Source organism: Danio aesculapii, chromosome 7 (genome assembly GCF_903798145.1).
Source record: "Danio aesculapii chromosome 7, fDanAes4.1, whole genome shotgun sequence".
NCBI classification, from domain to species: Eukaryota; Metazoa; Chordata; class Actinopteri; order Cypriniformes; family Danionidae; genus Danio; species Danio aesculapii.
This window is the reverse complement of record NC_079441.1, coordinates 38155056-38176754: the sequence shown is the minus strand read 5'-3', so window position 1 is coordinate 38176754 and position 21699 is coordinate 38155056. Positions and strand designations below refer to the sequence as shown.

Here is a 21699-nt window from a genome sequence, read left to right as displayed (position 1 = left end):
AATGCAGGAATGCAATAAAGCAATGCAGTTAAACACCAGCATATTACTCTACTCTTAAAGCATTACCCCAAATAATAACAGCGACACACATTCAGTATTAATCCACACAGTGGCAAAAGTTGAACTATTTTGAAAACTGATCGCGCAGTGCGTGTGAGGAACAGCTGATGATTGCCATAGCAAAGGCAAATAGCAGAGGATCGCCAATTTAGAAATGCATTTAAATCAGTAAAGAAAGAAGCACACGTCACGTTTTTAACAGAGTTTTAGACGCAATATGTGAACAACCCCATACAGATTTAACCTGAGAGATGCAGTACAAGCACTGATTTATAATCGATATGTGATTACAAGCCGTGCGGGGTGATTACAACTTGTAACACACAATTAAACACATATTTTGCAAACTACACAAAACGAGGCAACAAGTTTAATGACACGTACATGTTATGATCCAGTGGAAGAAGAAACTGTAAAAGTTACTGACAAAGTCCCGGTCAAAGTCTGACAAAGCCCCATAGTCTCTGCTGCATAGTACATGATAGTTAAGGCCTCTGAATGTAATGTTAAATAAATGTTATACTTAAAGTATGAACAAATATCTGTCAGTGCATTATGGACATTACTTTTTCAGTTAAATTGAGTAAATCTGTGGAAATTGTTTGAAGAAAAACACATTTCTCAACACATTTTGCTTTAAACGTAAATATATCTTGTTTTAAGAACTTTTTAGATATTTCCATTGGAAACAAGACAAAAAAAGTACTGTGTAAAAACACCAGCTTGCTTGACTTTTTCAAACTGTGTTCAGAAGGTATAGTACTTTTTTTTTTCTTTGAGAAGACCTATTTAAACAACTAATATTTGAACAAACTTTTAAAAGCAACAGACAGTATATATATATATATATATATATATATATATATATATATATATATATATATATATATATATATATATATATGTATATGTGTATACACTATGGAGAGAGATTAGACTCAATAATAATTCACGCAAAAGACACGATGTACACATGCGTAGCCAAATTCACGTACGTAAAATATTTATTTATACTTACAAAAACAATTCACATGCACAAAATAAAAATACATTTTCATAAAATACGTTTCACAAATGCAAAACACCATTTGCAAATATATGAGTGTACAAAAAGTTTTGAATGTTTAAAATTCACGAGTTCATCCTGAATGAGAATGTGCAAATCCTCTCTCACGTACGACTCACCCTGAATACGAGTGTGTGCATTTTTGAGACTTTCCTGTCAGTACACACCTCCCACGTGAGTCACTCGTGCCCTGTAGCCAATAAGATGCGAGCTTACTGTTCAACCAATCACAACTCCCTGAGAACGCGGGAATGACCGAAGCGCTTCACTGTGCGCACCATTTGCGCAGTGGCTGTCTTTCTACAGCACGAACCAGTCGATCGTGGAGTCGTTGCATAATGTATTGCAGGAGAGACACCTAAATTATATATAAAAAAGATGCATTTCATTACATAATCATGTAACTTACACCATGTCAATTTATACAAAATATATTTAAAAACCATTTTATTTATCAATTTCAAGTATGGGCAACTTTGGTCCTAAAGGCACTTGTTGTTCTTGGGACAACAAACCTCAAGAATCAAATTAGTTCATCCCTAACATAATTTAAACAACAAGGTTTGTTCAAATTACAACATGGCGGCTAATATAAGATGCTTTGCACATTTATTACTATACACTTAAATTAGCATAGACTTAACACAAGCACTTTTCTATTGAGTTACTGAAAATACACTCAGATTCTACTATAAAAAGCGTATACACAAACTAGTAGGAAACAGTATTGACTTACAGGAGTATCCGCCATGTTGGTTAGAGGAACAGACTGCGCAAAAGGAGCGCAGAGTGGTTGACATCGAGTACAGCTCTCATCTGATTGGCTGAGAGGTACGAGTTGCCTGTTTCTGGCAGGAAAGTCTCAAAAATGCACACACTCGTATTCAGGGTGAGTCGTACGTGAGAGAGGATTTGCACATTTTCATTCAGGATGAACTCGTGAATTTTAAACATTCAAAACTTTTTGTACACTCATATATTTGCAAATGGTGTTTTGCATTTGTGAAACGTATTTTATGAAAATGTATTTTTATTTTGTGCATGTGAATTGTTTTTGTAAGTATAAATAAATATTTTACGTACGTGAATTTGGCTACGCATGTGTACATCGTGTCTTTTGCGTGAATTATTATTGAGTCTAATCTCTCTCCATAATACACAGACCTCATGATTCAGTTATTCACTCATAAAGCTCCTTGTTTCATTGCTATATGGTGTCATTTTTGAAGAATTATTCAGTGTCATATTTTTGATTTCTGCTTGTCTCCACCTATTGGTTAAATAAGATAATTGCTGCCTGCAACTTTCATTTTTGAGCACATGACGGTGATTTTAATCTTTAATCATAAACATCAGTGGTTATAATGTATCTAAACTATAAACTGTTATCCCAGTACTTTTGTGTTATTTGACTTTAACTTCATAACTCAAAAAACTAAAGGCTGAATCTCTTTCTTAATTTTTGCGCTTTTAGATTTGAATACAGTGATTCTAAGGATTAATAAATATCTACAAATCACCATCATTTATAATTTGTTGCGAGGGTGTTGAGATCATGAACATTTAATGATTAATCGGGCAGCTTACATTGAATGCATTAATGCAGACTAAACAAGTAGTGACAGAAAACACCTTTAATAACATAAGAAACCCACCACATCCTGAATAACCCACCACAACTTTTTCAGTCATCGTTATATTTTACAGGAAAGTCTAAATGCTTTCATACATGTGATATGAATGACGCGAGAGGTGATTTCTCTGTGATTGTTACAAATTTAGGATTAATCTATCAGTAAAAAAAGTAGTATTCCGTGGGCCACGTGTGTTCTGAACCGTGATCTGTTACACCCATAATATATATTCTCATTTTATTAAGTTTTGATGGAAATCTTCGTTAAGAAATCTGTCAAAATTACAATTTGTTTATTGTTTTGATTATGTAAGACTCACTGCAAATGTTAAACTGAAACCAGTATACCTAAACCTGTTGACTAAATAATTTCAGCTACATTCATGAGCAGATGATTTTACAGGCAGTGGTATATAATAATTTTGTCTAGTGGTTATTGTAAAACAAAGCATGTGTCTGAAAATGATAGTTTAATGCAGTAATGACTGACTGGCATGCTGGTCACATGAGGATGAATATTTTTCAAATATTGAGGAAAGTTATTCTGTTATGTTGTGATTGAGGAACAAGAGTAAAAAATATTTATTCTTTATAAATGTAATTGAGTAAAAAAAAAAAGCATAAAAATATAGGTTACCATAAATAGTACTATATTAAATGTAATGATTACGTACTGTTACTGAAATAATTCAAGCCTCTGTCCTTTTGTGTTCTCCAGAGGCCACTGTAGAACTGACCCTTACCAACACCACAAGTCAAGGCAGGAGAGAGATCATTGGGCCGACTGCATCAGCTTGCAACACCACACATGTCCCTAATTCCGTACTCAAACCCAGCATCGTCACCAAGACCATGGAGGAGGTACTGAAACAAGACCCTTCATTTGCCTACAGTTGTACTGATATAATGATATATCAGTATTAATTCTTAAATTTAACTGAATGCTTCTGGACTTTAACAGTTGGAGGAGGAAGAAAGTGGAGACCAGTTTGAGCTAAATGTTGCCGTTACAAATCCAGAGAAAATAGGTGTGTTAACATCCTTATTTTTATGTGGAAATAATGTATTTGTGGATTATGTACTCGATGTACTTTGATTTACACTAAGTGAATATCTAGTAGAATAACAAAGTAAAGTTAACAGTAAAGTATTATATTTGCATTAGGGCTGCACAATATATCGTTTAGCATCGATATTGCAATGTGCACATCCACAATAATTGCATCGCAAAATATGCAATGTTGAGTCTGAATTACAGTTGACTAGAAGCCACAGAATTGTATTTAATTACTTTATTTATACGGAATATATAAGTTTTATGTAAAATTACTTATTGTAATCAAGTAATTCTTACTTAAAAATTTTCTAGTTCAAATATCTACAGTTCAAAGTGAAAACAAGATTATTTTACTTACCCAACTGGCAGATAATTTACTTGTTTTAAGGAAAAAAAACTCTTAATTTTGACTTGATTTTTCTCAAACTATATATTTACTTGATTAAGAATTTTTCAATATTTGAACTAGAATTGGACTGTCCTGCTTTTAATGATTCCAGAAGACTTTTTTTATGAAATGAACTTTCTTTAGGACAATTTTAACAAAGTGACAACAGGAATTTTTAAAATAATTTTTATCATGTATTAACACAAAAGATCTTTTTTAATTTATGTATTCATTTGTTTGTTGTTTTTAATTGTATATTTATTATTGAAATGTTCTTGCCATGAAAATAGCCTCGGTTGCTGACATGGCATTAAGTATAAAAATACATTACGTTACATTGAACTACAATTGAGGCAAAGCAAAATAAGAAAAGCATCTTTTTTTTTTTTTTGCAATTGCCCTAATTAAATTTCTGTACCCGATTACTGTCGGACCTACAGAAAACTGTCAAATAGAACTATTCAAACTATTATGTAAAACTGTTTTCATATCACAATATGTAGCGCAGAAAGATAAAATATTGCAATATTAGATTTTAGATCTGCAATATTATTAGATCTGCAATATCTTGCAGCCCTAATTTACACTACACATCAATGAGTTTGAAATTGTGACAACAAATGAAGTAATAATACAATTACCAACGTCAAGCAGCGCAATGGATTTTTTGTTTCAGTCATTTATTTGTATATTTTAAAAAATCATGTGGAAAAAGCATCATCGAGTGGCTTTCAAACAGACAGAAATAAATCTGAAGACTTTGAAATGCTAAAAAAATACACAGATCTCAACTTCTGCAATCAAAAAAAAAAAAAAAAAAAAGATTATATCTTAACACTCACACAGAAATCAAGCTGGGTTTGTAATTATTGCATCAGTTGTACCAGCGCAAATATATTTGCTTTTACGTGTGGTTCTTTAAAATATTTTCTTGAACATGTGAAAGATTGAGAACCGCTCAACTAGATTAAATGTTTTGCTTTGACTGTTTAGTTGAGAGCTACAGTGACAGTGTTTTTCTGCTTTTCTGTGTTTATGTTGCAGGAGATGGCATGACTGCCTACATGTCTTACAAAGTCTCCACTCAGGTACATAAATATAACAATTATTAACAATTTCTATGTTTGCATTATAGCCATTTTCCATGTCTATCTTTCTATCCAGACTACACTGCCCATGTTTGCTAATAAGACGTTTACAGTGCGTCGGCGTTTCAGTGATTTTCTGGGACTGTATGAAAAGATGTCAGCCAAAAACTCGCTGCTGGGCTGCATCATCCCGCCTGCACCTCAGAAGAGTGTAGTAGGTAAAAAGCTCCATCTGTCTCCTTGTCAAGTGGAGTTACTCTATTAAACCTGCCTGGACAGTCTGTCACAAGGATGTTCATTCTGAGCTTTCACTTGTTGGCTGTCACTTGCATCATTTATCTTTGAGCAGTCTGGTTTGATTTACTGACTGAGTAAATGGTTTATTGTGTCACAGGAATGACGAAAGTCAAGGTAGGGAAGGAGGATTCATCCTCAGCGGAGTTTGTGGAAAAGAGGCGAGCAGCGCTGGAGAGGTGAACACATACACATACAATTGCATTTTTTTGAAAGAGTAACTGATGAATGTTAGCATATTTAAATATGATTTATAGTGGACATGTTTAGAAAACTCTTAATATGATGCAACATTAATGTAGGAAAAGTAAGTGACTTGGTGACTTTTACAGAATAAAGTCAAAGTCCGATATTTTAAAAATAATTTGATGAGCTTCACATCACATTGAAATTTTTTTTTACCATTTGCTCTGGAAACAGCAATAACACATGTTAACAAGTATAGTCAGAACAGTAAATATAGGAAATAAATACAAAGTACACAGAGTAGAAACTGCATTGACAGTGTAGTAAGTGGGAAAGAAAGAAGTAATGTAACCTAAATTAACCTAAATTTAATTAAAGAATTTTAAAGAACAAAATGTGGATAGATTGCTGATGGCAACATATTTACAGAGGTCTCATGCTTCTTAAAAATACTTGAATTTCAGACATATGGATTCAAGGCCTGGAAATTACTTTACATTGGTCCTCGAAAGTGCTTGAATTAATTCAGTAGTAAAATGTATTGTTTTATTTCAGCATCTGTAGTCAATTGTCAAAAAGAGAAAAAACAAGAATTAAAAATTAAGCTAAAATTCTTTACAATACCACTGACAAATAATGCACATGTTATCAATATTTCCAAAACCACATTTGAATATTACCAGTATTGCATTTAGAAAATTTTATTAAAGTTGTTTTTGTAAAGGGTCAACATTTTTCAAAAGTACTCTGACATTTCTAATGTGAATATTAAGTGTAAGTGAAATGTTAAGTACAGTAAGGACTTTCTTAGTGATACATGTGCTGTGGAATAAATAACCTGTTTATTAAAGCTTGTAATAGTTTGATTTAAAAATGTTGCTTTAAAAAGTCCTTGATAGTTCTTAAATCTGCTGTTCATAAAATGTGGGAACCCTGTGTTTAGATAACCACATACTTTAAGAAATTGGCTGTTGTTTCATGTTTATTTTGTGGAACCCTCATCAAAAAATTGCATTTGGTCTTGTTGAAATCTTTGCTGTGAAAGTAGAGCAGAAATGTATGGACCTCTAACATATAATATGCATATTCACAACAACACTCGTTTCACATTTAAATTGCCTGTATGTGTGTGATTACTGTAGGTATCTACAGAGAGTAGTGGCCCATCCGTCTCTGCTGCAGGACCCAGATGTTCGAGAATTTTTAGAGAGAGATGAGGTGACCTTTATCATGTTTCTTGACACATTGCTCAGTATCTTTAAATACACATTAATTTCTAACCTTGTTTGTGTTTTTAGTTGCCCAGAGCAGTGAATACTCAGACTTTAAGTGGACCTGGCCTGCTTAAGATGATAAACAGAGCATCCGATGCCGTAAATAAGATGACCATTAAAATAAATGAGTCAGATAATGTAAGAGGAACTCACTTCTTTCAGTTTTAAAGTCCTTAATATACTTTTGCATTATTAGCACGTGATTTTACAAACTGATTTTGTGCACAGTTTGTATGTGTAGGTGTCATGTGGGCTTGATTTGCTTTTATTTCTGAACAACAACAAACTACTGAAGACAGAACTAGTTTAAAGAATACAAATACATTTTTATCTCTTATAACTTGTGGAGAGGATAATTGCAGGCACTGCACAAGGGTTAATCTTACTGTTGTGTCTTTGTCATCATAATTTGAAAGGTTGTGTTTTCAACTGTCTGCATACACTAATGGCTCTTTTTTACTGAGCAGTTCGATTTAATAGAGAGCAGTTAAGTACAGTACAGTATGATTTGGCATGGGTCACATTGATCAGGCTTGCAATTCCACTGCCAATACTCAGTAGGAATGGTGTAAGACATGGAGCGATCAATGTTATTCTCTCTCAAAAAAGAAGCCGTTTAGGTTGAGCTTAAGTTCATTATTTAAAATAATGTAGATGCACAGTAAGTGCATGCAAAAAGAGAGAAGAAGTTGTGCAAGTCATGCTTTCAACATGTTTTAGACCCAATGAGTGGTCCCGTAAACAACAATAGAGGACATACAGCCAATCATGTTCTTGCTTCTTGGTTAGTGGCTGTTTGTCTTAAGAAGAAATTATGGTTCATTGCTTTATGCCTTCTTTATATAGATCATTTTGAGGCATGTAAACAATAACAATGGTCCTAATGCATTTCCTGTGAATTCAAAAAGGTCAGTATAGTAATAAATGATGTAATGCTGGCTGTTTTAACGTTAATTTATGATTGAATTGACTCCTATTACAGTAATAAAGTAGTTTGACAACAAGCAGGAAATGTTCATATAGGCCAATGACGTCACCACATTGAAATAGTCATTACTGTGTTGTGTTTCTTGTTCCACGGAAAGTGTAAACCTAAAAAACAGCGGTCTGCAGCAAATGTAGCTCCACCCCTTTGGTACTGTACTGTTGTGCTAGGTACCTTATGAAAAAGACCCCAAAAAATGGTACAGTAGCCTTCACTAATTTGGTTCTTCTGACATCGAAAATAGCAATGGAAAAGTGACAATTGAAATTGAATAGTTCTTACCATACTGCACTAAACCGTCCTGCTCAGTGGAAACAAATTATAAAAGATGCAAAGAATGTATAATTTTTTTTTACACCAGACTTTTTCACAATTCTTCAAAAACAGCCCTTACAGGAAAGATAAAAAGTACAAAATCCCACCTTCAGATTTACAGCCACTAATAAAAGGCTATATTCCTAACAAAAGGCAAACAGAATAGGATCAGTGCTCAGAAAATAATCTTTTTGAAATTCAGCCAGAAATAGGAAGAAAATCATTTCTATTTTTTAACTCAAGACATGATGAGATTGTTTACAGAAGATGCCGCATTGGACACATGAGACATTTACTCAAAGGAGAAGAACCCTCAAAATGTCAATATTGCAACAGAAACCAAACTGATAAACATATACTTGTGGAATGCCCGGTTTTTAATGTTATCAGACAACTTTTTTTATCTGCAGAGACCTTAAATGAAATATTTTTAAATGTAAAAAAATTGTAAAAAAAAAAATTAAAATTGTTAAAAAAATTTTATCAAAAGTAAACCTTAAACTGTTTTAGATTTTTATCATATATTATCATTATTATTGTTTGTGTTTTTTACCTTGTGTATTATTTATTACTGTTGATGACTTTTAATTGTTAGAATATTATTATAATTATAAAAAAAGTGGTATTTATATTTAAATGTGGTAAACTTGATCTGTTTTTTGCCATGACATATTCAGAGAAGCTGAAATGGCAATAAACTCAAAAATCTCTCTCTTCACCATTCTTAGAACTATTAATGGAATTACCAGATTTTTGGTGTGTTGAACTGCTGGAACTTGGAATTCACTGACCATGCCATACAAAACACCAGCACAGTATTTTAAAGTGTTACAAGTTAATAGTCAACAGCAGGGGTGTCCAAACTCGGTCCTGGAGGGCCGGTGTCCTGCAGATTTTAGCTCCAACTTGCCTCAACACACCTGCACGGATGTTTCTAGAAAGCCTAGTAAGTGCTTGATTAGCTAGCCCAGGTGTGTCTGATTGGGGTTGGAACTAAACTTTGCAGGACGCCGGCCCTCCAGGACCGAGCTTGGACATGCCTGGTCAACAGTGTTAAATGCTGCTTATATCTGGTGCAGGAAAATAATTGAGGGAATTTAGTTCTTGGTTCCAGTGGCTAGTTCCTACAGTATAACTGAGTTTCTGTAATTACCTGGTGCCAAAACACTTAATCTCCCAGGTATTTGCAGTTGGCTAGTGATTGACAGTTGTGTGTGTGTGTGTTTGTCAGTGGTTTGAGAGTAAACTGCAGGAGGTGGAGAATGAGGAGCAGCTGCTGAGGAGGCTCCATGCAGCCGTGGATTCATTAGTAAACCACAGGAAAGGTGAGGGTCAAAAAGTGCACTGTAAAGCCAGTCTTTCAGATTCTTACTGTGACTGAGCAACTCCTCCTGTCTCCTCCTGTAGAGTTGTGTAGTAGCACAGCGGTGTTCAGTAAGAGTGTGGCTATGCTGGGCAGCGTGGAGGAGAACTCAGCTCTGTCCCGTGCCCTGTCACAGCTGGCAGAGGTGGAGGATAAGATGGAGCAGCTTCATCAGCAACAGGCCTTCAGCGATTTCTTCATCCTCGCCGAGCTCCTGGCGGATTACGTCCGACTGCTGGGGGCCGTGAGGGTGAGTGAGCACAACCACTTAAGACTAGAGATGCGTGATTAATAGTTTAAAGAGCACTTATGGTGAAAATCATCTTTTGTAAGCTGTTTGGACAGAACTGTGTGTAGGTATAGTTTGTCCACTGTCATAGTGGAGTGATACAAACACAAGAAGTCTCTTTTAAAATTTCCTGATGTTTCCAGTAATGGCTTTGTTTGGAGTACCAAATGAGGACATGCATATAGCCAAAGAAGTAGAAAACGCCTTCGCCATTGCAACGTTAATAGCCAGAAGAAGAATTCTTATATATCTTCACCTAAACTGTCACTTTAGCTTAGGGATGTAATGCTATTTTTGAAAACAGAGAAAATTAAATATTTTCTCAGAGGATCAACCTCATTTTTCAAAACATGGGACCCTTTAATAATTCATATTGAGACTAATGTACTCCTCCAACCATGAATACCTCCCCCCCAACACCCCCCCCCCTGCGCCCTACCCCCGTAGTTTTAAAAAAAAATTATTATTAAGATTATTTTATTATAATTTTTTTTGTAATCCATTTCTTTTTCTTAATAATTGTTATTATGTTCATTTGTTTCTGTGTAGTTTAAAAAAAAAATAAAAAATGAAAATACCTTTGTTATCGACTACCTGTAATGTATTGTACTTTTTGTCAAAAACACACACAAAAAAAATAAAAAAATTTCCTGGTGTTAAAATAGGACTCAAATCCCAGTGATTTTGAGGCATACCGCAACTTGACGTAGGAGTGCGGTATTCTTCGCCCACTGAATTGATTGACAGGCGCCATGTTTCTATAATAACATGTATACACATCACAACAGAACATTGTTTTTCAAATAAACTGACATTAAAATATATTAAATATTTTACAGTTTAAAAGTTTTACAAGTTTAAAATGTTTTTAAAACACTGCATGTTTGTAAGAAAGACAGTAAGGGCGTACTCACACTATGTACAGTTGCCTTGAAGTGGGCCAAAGCACGCTTGTCCCCCCTCCCGTCTCCCCCAACGGCCCACACTCACATTACATTCGAGCCTGGGCACGCTTACGTCATCGATGATGCGCTGTTCAGTAAGTCCTTGTGCTGCAGGTATTAGGAGGTTTGCTAAAGGTGGAGCCTTCGTGCAGATAGGGGTTTGCGTCTTTAATAAACTACGACAGTTTGCGTTCATTAAACAGTAAGAATAATTCATAAATCCATATCAAACAGTTCCTTAAAAGTCATGTCTCGGGCTCAGGCGCGTTTTGCACTCACACTATAAGCGTACCATGCCAAAGTCCAACTGAACCGTGCTCAAGCACACCTCTTCCAACCGGGCCAGGACCGGCCAAGTGAACCGTACCTGAGCCCAATTCAGAGCACTCACACTTCTCAAACGACCTGGGAAACGGGCCCAGGCATGGTTCAGATAGCATAGTGTGAGTACGCCCTAAAATCTCGATCTAATTCTTAACTGCTATAATCACCATGGCCACATGGTGCGAGTAAATGCTAATGGCATTTGTGAGACTCATTATTTCAGAAAGGTATTTTTAACTAACGAGCTGAATTACAGCTTCTTTCGTGTCTGTTTTTATCACTGACTGCTGTTTATCTGATGTAAGGCAGGAAGCGCAGACATGTACATTGGAATAGTGGATGGGGAGAAGCAGCGCGTTTGCATTTAAAGCCACAAGCTACAAAAACAGCTACACCGTAGTAAGACACCAAATTGGGCAGATTCTGGAGGTTATAATAAGTAATCTGATGGGTATTTTGAGCTGAAACTTTACAGACACATTCTGAATACACCAAGGGCTTATCTTACATCTTGTTAAATGGGTAAAATAGTTGCCCTTTAAAGATTATGCTATGTTATTCCTAACTGACAATAGCTATGTTTCCAACCAAAGATGCAAATTAGACTTAAAGCGCTAAACTGGAATATCGCATATAACATTTGAGAATAAAGAACCAATGAGATTTCATCCAATGATTCAAGGGGAACAAAATCGCCACAGTGAAAAATATCAACAATAAAAATGGAATTTGTTGGTTAGGAGGAGCCACTGCTGGCCTTTTTTTATGTAGTACATTTTTGGAGGCATGAGACACTCTTTGAGTGCAGACACCCAGAACCATGCTGGAGGTAATGATATTAATCCACTTTGATGATGAAGGAACTTTAGCTGAGGGATTTTGGAATGTCCAACACAACATTTTACAGTTTTTATATTTTTTATATTTTACATTGGTCTTACAGTGTTGTTTACATCGGTCACTCTGCTGGATTTGCCATTTATTCTGTCCCAACACCATGTTTTTAAAGCTGTTAAATTCACAATTTATGTTCAAACAAAATCACATGACTTTTTTTGATGTACATGCTGGAATTTATTCAGTAAATGTGTTTCCATTGTAGTTTATGTTTCTTATGGAATTAAAAAAGTGAACTCTACTCAGTTGTTTTTAGTTTTTAATGCTCATCTTGACATTTCCATTAAGCGTTTTTATGTTATTATTCCAAAATGTGAATAAAAATAGTATATAGCTATTGATTTAACTTGTTAAACCTTTAACCATTGTGAATAAAGCAGAACATAAAAATATGTGTTTGTGTTGCCGCTGGTGTGTATAGTTATGAAACAGCTTCAGAACCATTCAAAGCCAGTAATCAGATCTCACCATATATAAACAGTATGTTGTTCTTTACTGTGTTGTTTTCTGCCCTCAGTGCTGTTTTGAGCAGAGAATGAAAGTGTGGCAACGTCTGCAGGAAGCTCAGATCACACTGCAGAAGAAACGAGAGGCTGAAGCCAAACTGCTGTGGGCGAACAAACCTGAGAAACTGCAGCAGGCTAAAGATGATATAAATGAGGTTAAACCATCAAGCATGAATAAACTTTCTGCACATACAGTAGGACAACACTTAAAGGGATAGTGCACCCCCAATTGACTTCCGTAGTGTTTGTTTTTCCTATTATGGATGTTACTGATTCCTACTGATGGTTAAAGATGGGTTCTATTCCCAACATCCTTCAAAATATTTTCTTTAATAGAATACAAGAAACTAATAAATGTTTGGAATCAACTGAGGGTAAGTAAATAGAAGGTCAATTATGTCATAATTTCCACTTGTTCCAAACCTATTAAAGTTTTTTTGTTTCTACTAAACACAAAAGAAGATGTTTTGAAGAATGTTAGAAACTGGTAGCCATTGTCTTCCATAATATGTTTTCTCCCCTGCTATGGATGCAAAAGCTTACTGGTTATCAGGGATCTTCAAAACATCTATTTTGTTCAACAGAAAAAGCTTTAAGATTCAGAACTTCTTGAGGATGAGTAAACCGTGAGTAAATTTAGACGTTTGGGTGAACTATCCCTTTAAAATCCTTGTTGCATATTTCTGTTGATTCCAGATGAATTTCAAGATGTTTGATTTTTAACATGAGACTCTTTTCTTGTATTTTTGCACAGTGGGAGTCTAAAGTCAGTCAGTATGAGAGAGATTTTGAAAGAGTCACCTGTACTGTGCGTAAGGAAGTGCTCAGATTTGAGGTAAGACATGTTGTGTTATGTACAGTTTTGGCAAAAATACAATACAGTATTTTGATGTATTTGGATGTTTTTTTTTTTTCAAATCAAGTAGTTAAATTCATGACAATCATTCAATGTGTTGGTGATTTCATTCTTTAGTAGAACATTAACCCTTTCACTCATTAATTTTAAATATTCTAGCTGACCCTCCTGTGTGAGTTTTTTTTTGTGATTGTTACTTAGAATTCATTGCATTCTAAAGAATAGAATATAAATATAAATATATATATATATATATATATATATATATATATATATATATATATATATATATATATATATATATATATATATATATATATATATATATATATATATATATATATATATATATATTTTTTTTTTTTTTTTTTTCATTAGTTTTTTTTTTTTTTTTTTTTTTTTGCCCTTTTCTCTTAATATTGACAAATGTTCTAATTATATTGTGAAATTTCTGGTATTCTGATTCCCAAAGATGTGATTGACCATATATTTTATCATTTAAACAGCTTAATAATGATCGTATTATTTGTTGATGTATATGATGAAATATGATGAAAATGAGGCGCCATTGTTGTTGCTAGAAGGGATACAGCTGTGATAGGAAGTGCATTAATTGTATTTTAATAGCATCTACCCCTACCTCAAGCTGCTGGATTTACGTGTGTATCTCACGTCAACAAAGCACATCGTCCAGATATATTGAAAAATAATTATTTTTGCAGACTCCATAGACATCTGTGTGTATTTCACAAAGCTTAAATGGTATGTTTTGCTTGTAGTTATGTGTGTTAGAATGTCTGAAACCTAAAATAAATGTTATTTGTTTGAAAGCACGGATAAATTGAGATTTATGACAAGAGTACCACTTTTTGTGCCTCAGCGCGTGCACTATCAGATTTAAATTTGAGCAGTTGAGGATGTGCTCTCCGAACGTTCTGATCACACCTGTGTGATCATACGCGTGAAAGGGTTGAGCAGACTTACAGTTGAAACTATTGTTATTAATGATTTAAATAATGCATGTCAGTAGCTATAGGCATTTTGTAAGAGTTAAAAAAATAAATCACACATGCAAAACAGAATTGATAAACTTGACTCCTGAGTTCTTAGTGTAAGAAACTGAAAATTATTTACAGGATGATTCTTTATGATTGTCTTGTTCTGTCATGAACATGTTTGGGAGCGTTTTCTGAAATTCTTGATTTTATTAGTTAAAATATTGCAAATAATTTAATAGCACAGATAGTTTCATAAAGTAGGTTGCTTTATAAAACTTACATGCATTGTCGGGAGCCACACATATTAATTGTGTATTGCCTATTTGTGATCCTGGATCACAAAACCAGTCTTAAGTTGCATAGGTATATTTTTGGCAATATCCCAAAATACACTGTATGGGTCAAAATGATTGATTATTCTTTTCTGTCAAAAATCATTAGGATAGTAAGTAAAGATCATGATTCTTAAATTTATTTTGTAAATTTCCTACTGTAATTATATCAATAAATAAACAAATCAAAACTTTAAAAATCAGTCCACATCTATCAGAAATGTTCACTTCTAATCACTTCATTTAGACGACTTTTAAGGAGATCTTCTCAGTATTGTTTTTTTTTTTTCACTCTCAGATTTCAGATATTCTAATAATTTTATTTCGGTCCCATATTGTTAATGTCAATATAATAATGTCAATATTGTCCCATCGCAACAAACCACACATTAATGGAAGGTTTATTTATTCAGCTTTCATATATTATATAAATGTTAATTTCTAAAAACTGACAATTACGACATTTTATTGTTGTTTTTGTTGACTCGTATGTTTTTTGATATTCGTGTTTTGCATTTTATAAATCAACAAGCATTTTCAGCTGAAAATCTTGTTCTTCTGAAGAAAACAACCACCTTTATTTTAGATGAAATGAGAACTAACAGCAAATTTTCATTGTCAGTAAAATAAAAAATATAAAAATGTACAATTTTTATATGATTTCATTTGAATAATCTTTCTCAGAAAGAGAAGGCCAGAGATTTCAAACAGCATATAGTGAAATACCTGGAGTCTCTTCTACATACACAGCATCGGGTAAGTGTGTGTGTGTGTGTGTTTGCTTTACATATACTTTACATATACAGTGGGGGAAATGGGTATTGAACATGTCACCGTTTTTTTCTCAGAAAACATATTTCTAAAGGTGCTGTTGACTTGAAATGTTCACTGGGTGTTGGCAGGGATGGGCATTATTTATGATACAAGTATTTCAAATACGTATTTTAAATGTCGACATATAAATGTGGCCTTTGATTGGTGCTTTCTTAGTTATTTGCAAGGCTTGAGATCAGACTAAAAAATTGAATAATATTGAAGAAGGTGATTAATGCTTGGATTATGGATGGAAATTATCCATCACATATAAAGAAAGTAACAGACAAATATCAGGGGTAAATTCAGTAGCAGGTCAAAATCAGACAAGAAAATAAGACAAACAACATAAAGTCAGTGGGTATCAGTATCATAAAGTCAGTAGGTATCGCCTACAGTGGCAATACCTACAAAAAATAAATTGGCTGTTTTAAATGCCAGCAGCTAATCTGCAGGTGTTTTTTTATAGTTAATTAGTTAATATTTAATATGAATGAGGTGCAGAGAAGCTGACTTAAACTTGTTCAGAGAAAAACTGTTGTTATCAATCATTGTTTACTTCACTAAGTCAGTTTAAAGGTGAAGGAATTGGTCGAATAGGCCTATTATTAGAAGGTTTGCGAAAAAAAAAAAAACTAATTAGTTTACAAATTAAAATTAGGTTATGTATAATAAAATGAATTGACAAAGGGAAAAGAATTGAAAACATGAAGAAAGGAAGGTGTAGAAAGACAGTGAAAGCTCAGACAACAGCTGAAATCTTCTCCTTGTGTCATTCCATTGTTATTACAATTTTTTTGTTTTGTTTTATTTTTATGTTTGTATTGTTTGGATTTGTACCAAAATCTGGTTTAATCTCATGTCAACAGCTCCTTTAGAAATATCATTCCTAGACAAAATACATGACATGTTCAATACTTCTTTCCCCCACTTTATACATATCCTATTGAATAGCCTTGCTGAATTGTTTATGTTCAAGCAGCTGGTGAAGTGTTGGGAGGCCTTCCTGCCCGAGGCCAAAGCTATTGCCTGATCAGAGCCTTACCTCACATGCTCCTAACCTTTGACCTTGACAACAGACAATCAACATCTCTCTCTCTCTTCCTATTTCCTTTGCTCTCTATGTGTCAGATAACATCTTAATACCTGTCGATCCTTGAATTGTGATGGTCAACCTGCACAGTGACCCATCTCACTGTTGATTATTGAATGTTGAGTGTAAAGGTTAAAAGTCAGAGCGGCGTTAAAGAAAAAAAGATCAACTGTGTGTGGGGGGGGGGGGGGTGCCGCAACAATTTTTTTTTCGTAACGTGTGCACGTATGTATGTGTGTGTGTGTTTGGTGTTATCCTTAAGGTTTTTAATGGTGCTTAGCCTGTGTAGTGTTTTAGTAAACTTTAAACCGCCTTTAAGACTGAACATTCATTCCAGATGATAGAGATGAATAAAAACACTTGAGATGTGTCCAGGGTCACTCAACCCGGCCTGATGTTGCACCATGTATTTAATATTATAGCAAAGTATGAGTACGGCATTAAAAAAAAAGAATGATTTACAGACTATAAAGGGAAAATGTGTTGTTGTCTTTTGAATGAAGTCCCACAACTTGTGTTGCTTGTTTCGACTGAATTTTTTATGTTCTCAAACTGATGCACTGATCTGGACTGGTCCAGATAAAGGTCTACTGATAGGTGGACAAACATTTCTATTCTGAATTCTATATGAACTTGTCTAAAATGTATGTTATTTACTAAATAATAATAATAAAAAAAGAGTTGTTGTTTTGGAGGAGTATGTGTGGAAGTGTTTTTACTGTGGATGCTTTTATTTTTGAACATGTACACTACCTGGCAAAAGTCTTGTTTTGGATCACAGTTGAGCAACAAATATTAACTTCTAGTTGATCATTTGGAATAGTAGCAGAGTGTAGATTTGTCTGATGATTTATCTGTTGAACTGCATCCCAATCATCACAAATACTACAGAAGACCTATTGGAACCTGCATGGACCCAAGATTCTTATAGAAATCAGTCAAGTTTGGTGAAGGAAAAATCATGGTTTGGGGTTACATTCAGCATGGGGGAGTGTGAGAGATCCGCATAGTGGCTGGCAACATCAACAGCCTGAGCTATCAAGACATTTGTGCTGCCCGTTACATTATAAAACCACAGGAGAGGGAAAATTCTTCAGCAGGATGGCGCTTCTCATACTTCAGCCTCCACATCAAAGTTCCTGAAAGAAAAGAAGGTCAAGGTGCTCCAAGATTGGCCAGCCCAGTCACCAGACATGAACATTATTAAGCATGTCTGGGGTAAGATGAAAGAGGAGGCATTGTAGATGAATCCAGAGTCATGATGAACTCTGGGAGTCCTGCAAGAACGCTTTCTTTGTCATTCCAGATGACTTTATTATTAACCAGAGGATCAACTAGAAGCTATTTGTTGTTCCTAAACTTAGAGAGGTGACAAGACTTTTGTCAGGTAGTGTATACACTGCTTGTGTGTTTATGATGTCACAATACCTGTAGAAATGTAAGGCCTCATTTATAAAATGCTTCTAATTCCATCTTGCGTCAAAAGTGAGCAACACATTAGACATCTTATTAACTTTTTGTTCTCATGTACATTTAATAGTAATAAAAATCCAACACTGAATATGTAAAGATACATTTGAGATCACAATGTCATTACTGTGATATTATAAATGTTCCAATGAGCGACACTTAAACCTGCTTTTGTTAATCACTGATTTATGGGCTTTCTGTAGATGGAGCTGATCTACCTTTTTCTGCACATGCCTACTGTGTTTCAAATTATGGGTTGGACTTCCATTCAAAAGAACTGAAAAAATGACAACAAATAATGTATTTAGATAGTGAAAACTGAGTGAGCGGTATGTTTGGCTTTATATTTGTCATCGTAAAAATAACATTACAATTGGTATTTTAATGCGGCATTAGTATCACGAGCATGTTTGTGGCAAAATCTCAGAGTTCACCATGTTCTGTTCCTCCAGATGTTTTCTCATTGTATTCTCACGAGTACAGTTATATTCTATATGTCGCTGCTGAAAGACTCTGGAGTTTTTGGGGTTGTTTGTGGTCTGCTGAAACTAGCTTGTTAATTCTAATAAGTTAATACTTTTAATATTGGATGGATGATCTGTGAGGAGAATAAAGCCACCTTGTTCTACAGATTTTAATACACTACATTTACACACACATTTACAGTGTAACAGAAGCTATTCCTAAAATTGATGCATATAGGTTTAGGCACAGAGTTTCTGCAGGTTTCATCAAGTCAAATTTAAGACTTATTAAGACCTTTAGGAATTAAATTTTAGACGTATACAGGGTTTAACACAAATGATTTTTTCTAATGGCCTTGTATTATCATGAGGAATCATGGTTTTAGTTGTCTTTCCCCGATTAGAGAATTTCATTTGGGGGTTTTGCTGTAAAAATGTCTAACGGCTGTTAAGATTTGTATCTCTTTTGAATAAATTAAATGTAAAAAAATAAGGCTTTATTGAGATGTATTGGGGCGACATGGAGACGCAGTGGTTAGTACCATCGCCTTATAGCAAGAAGGTTGCTGGTTCAAGTCCTGGCTGGTCATTTAGCATTTCTGTGTGGAGTTTGCGTGTTCACGTGGGTTTCCTCCGGGTGCTCCGGTTTCCCCTACAATCCAAAGACATGCGGTATAGGTGAATTGAATAAACTAAATTGGCTATAGTGTATGTGTGTGAATGTGAGAGTGTTCGGATGTTTTCAAGTACTGGGTTGCAGCTGGAAGGACATCCGCTGTGTAAAATATATGCTGGATAAGTTGGAGGTTCATACCGTTGTGGCGACCCCTGATGAATAAAGGGACTAACCTGAAGGAAAATGAATGAGATGTATTGTTAGAGATTAAATCGATTTTGGCCCGATTGAGTAGCTTTACAAATTTTTATTTCAAAATTAAGACCTGTTTGAAATTATTTAAGACCTAAAACACAATATTTCAGTGAATATTTCAGGACTTTTTAAGGCCTGTTTTTGAGATTTATGACACCCTGAGACAAAAAAAACAGTGGACAGGATTTAGGACCTGTGATTGAGCCAGACTGATGAATCATTCATTGGAACATTTCAGAAACTGTAGACCTTTAACATTTATAAATGAGGCTTCAGGACATTATATAACATGGTTACTGAGGGGACACTGCCCATATTCATAGCAGAGGTTAGAGAATGTTTTTGTTTTTCAGACAAATTACACCTACTTTGAATTTTTGTTAAAATATTAATTAAAACATTGGTTGAAGCTCTTTTCTGACACTTCAGTAAATACTTTGTGCTAGTACACATGTATTATGATACTCCATTTTGACTGTTAACAAGATATTAATGAGCTGGTATAAGACTAAAACAGTTGTCCTGTCAAACGCTGTTTAATGAAAATAAAAAGGAATAAAGAAATATGGGTTGTTGTCTGTTTTAAATGAACCTCATGGCAAACCTTCACACTTCCCTCAATTACAGTTTTTTTTTTAAATGAATCCAGAGAGTGAAACAACCATTTAAAACAAACCAAAAATTTGGCATTAGCACAATTTTCAATTCAATTCACCTTTATTTGTATAGCGCTTTTACAATGTAGATTGTGTCAAAGCAGCTTCACATAAAAGGTCATAGTAAATAATAACAGTGTAGTTCAGTTTTCAGTGTTGAGTTCAGTTCAGTTTAGTTCAGTTCAGTGTGGTTTAATAATCACTACTGAGAGTCCAAACACTGAAGAGCAAATCCAACGATGTGCAGCTCTACAGATCCTGAACCATGCAAGATAGTGGCGACAGCGGAGAGGGAAAAAAACTTCACTAATTGGCGAAAGTGAAGAAAAAAACCTTGAGAGAAACCAGGCTCAGTTGGGCACGACCATTTTAATTTCTCCGCTGGCCAAACGTCTCGTGCAGAGCTGCAGTCTCAGTGGCGGAGGCTGAAAGCTGGCCTCAGCGAAGACTCGTCTGTCTCTGGAGCGTCACAGGGATCAGTCTCATGTTCTCCACTCCTCCATGACCACCACAGTAGCTGCTCAGGATACGGCCTGGTCCAGGATATGGAAACCTTGGGATCATCTTGTCGTTGGTCTTGGATCGAATCAGTGACTCTGCATAGTCTGAGGGCCTCGGGAAGAGTATCCCCAGGTGGAAATGGAGAATAAAGAAAATAATTAGCGTAGCTGCTGTTTATAGTGTATATAAACAAGATGCAGAACCTGTGTGGCAACCCGCTAAGTGATGCACTGAGTGTATGCTTTACTAAACAGATCTTCAATCTAAAACAGATAGGTCTTCAATCGATTAAGTTTTGCACACATCGGGAGTGGATTTTAAAATGGTAATAATTTGAAAAACATTACTGGGCATGTTTGATCATTTAAAGGGCCATGCAACCCCCTTCTTTCAGTTCAAGTCAACCTCAGAATTTTTTTCAAAAATTGCTGTGAGCAAAGGGAGGAGTGGGCATTGCCCTCAGAGCAGGGGAAAATACGGGCTTTACTCAGTTGGCTCACCAGCTCAAGATAAAAAAAAAAATATATATATATATATATATATATATATATAAATCTGATACAAAATGTGAGACGACGCATGATTTCTTTTTTGTTTTTGTTTACAAAGTTAAAATGCTAAGAAATAAACAGTAAGTAATTTAATGCCATTACATAAACGAGAGGCTGTTTGTAATGTCATATAATAATATCATATAATATATAATCATAATTTGTCATATCTATATAAAGAAAATTGTGCTTTATAAACACTAAATGAGGACTTCTCTCCTCCTGAATCCCCGGGTCTGAATGCAGACACAGTGGGTAGCAGTGCAGCAGGTCTCTTGCCCTATCTATTCCAACCATTAGCCTTGCCAGTAATCCAGAGGATTTTAAACATGTGCAAACATGGCAGCACAGCGATGTGTCTGAATGGTAACAAACTCAACTGATAAAAGACAACGTCCGCCATTCTCCAATTCTCGTAGCTCTCC

The 21699-nt window shown here is 34.8% G+C and overlaps 1 protein-coding gene across 1 annotated transcript in view; it reads left to right on the top strand.

The window, feature by feature from the left end:
• Nucleotides 1–17455, top strand: part of snx1b (sorting nexin 1b) — an 18730-nt gene extending 1275 nt beyond the window's left edge. Inside the window, exons 4-16 of the mRNA XM_056461876.1 lie at nucleotides 3478–3620; nucleotides 3721–3787; nucleotides 5249–5292; nucleotides 5369–5510; nucleotides 5687–5765; nucleotides 6915–6990; nucleotides 7071–7184; nucleotides 9578–9671; nucleotides 9754–9959; nucleotides 12681–12824; nucleotides 13424–13504; nucleotides 15540–15611; nucleotides 16651–17455. Of these exons, the coding sequence (XP_056317851.1) occupies nucleotides 3478–3620; nucleotides 3721–3787; nucleotides 5249–5292; nucleotides 5369–5510; nucleotides 5687–5765; nucleotides 6915–6990; nucleotides 7071–7184; nucleotides 9578–9671; nucleotides 9754–9959; nucleotides 12681–12824; nucleotides 13424–13504; nucleotides 15540–15611; nucleotides 16651–16701 (1313 nt within the window). The 3' untranslated portion in view covers nucleotides 16702–17455. The remainder of the gene's footprint in view (nucleotides 1–3477; nucleotides 3621–3720; nucleotides 3788–5248; nucleotides 5293–5368; nucleotides 5511–5686; nucleotides 5766–6914; nucleotides 6991–7070; nucleotides 7185–9577; nucleotides 9672–9753; nucleotides 9960–12680; nucleotides 12825–13423; nucleotides 13505–15539; nucleotides 15612–16650) is intronic.
• The last annotated feature ends 4244 nt before the right edge of the window (nucleotides 17456–21699 follow it).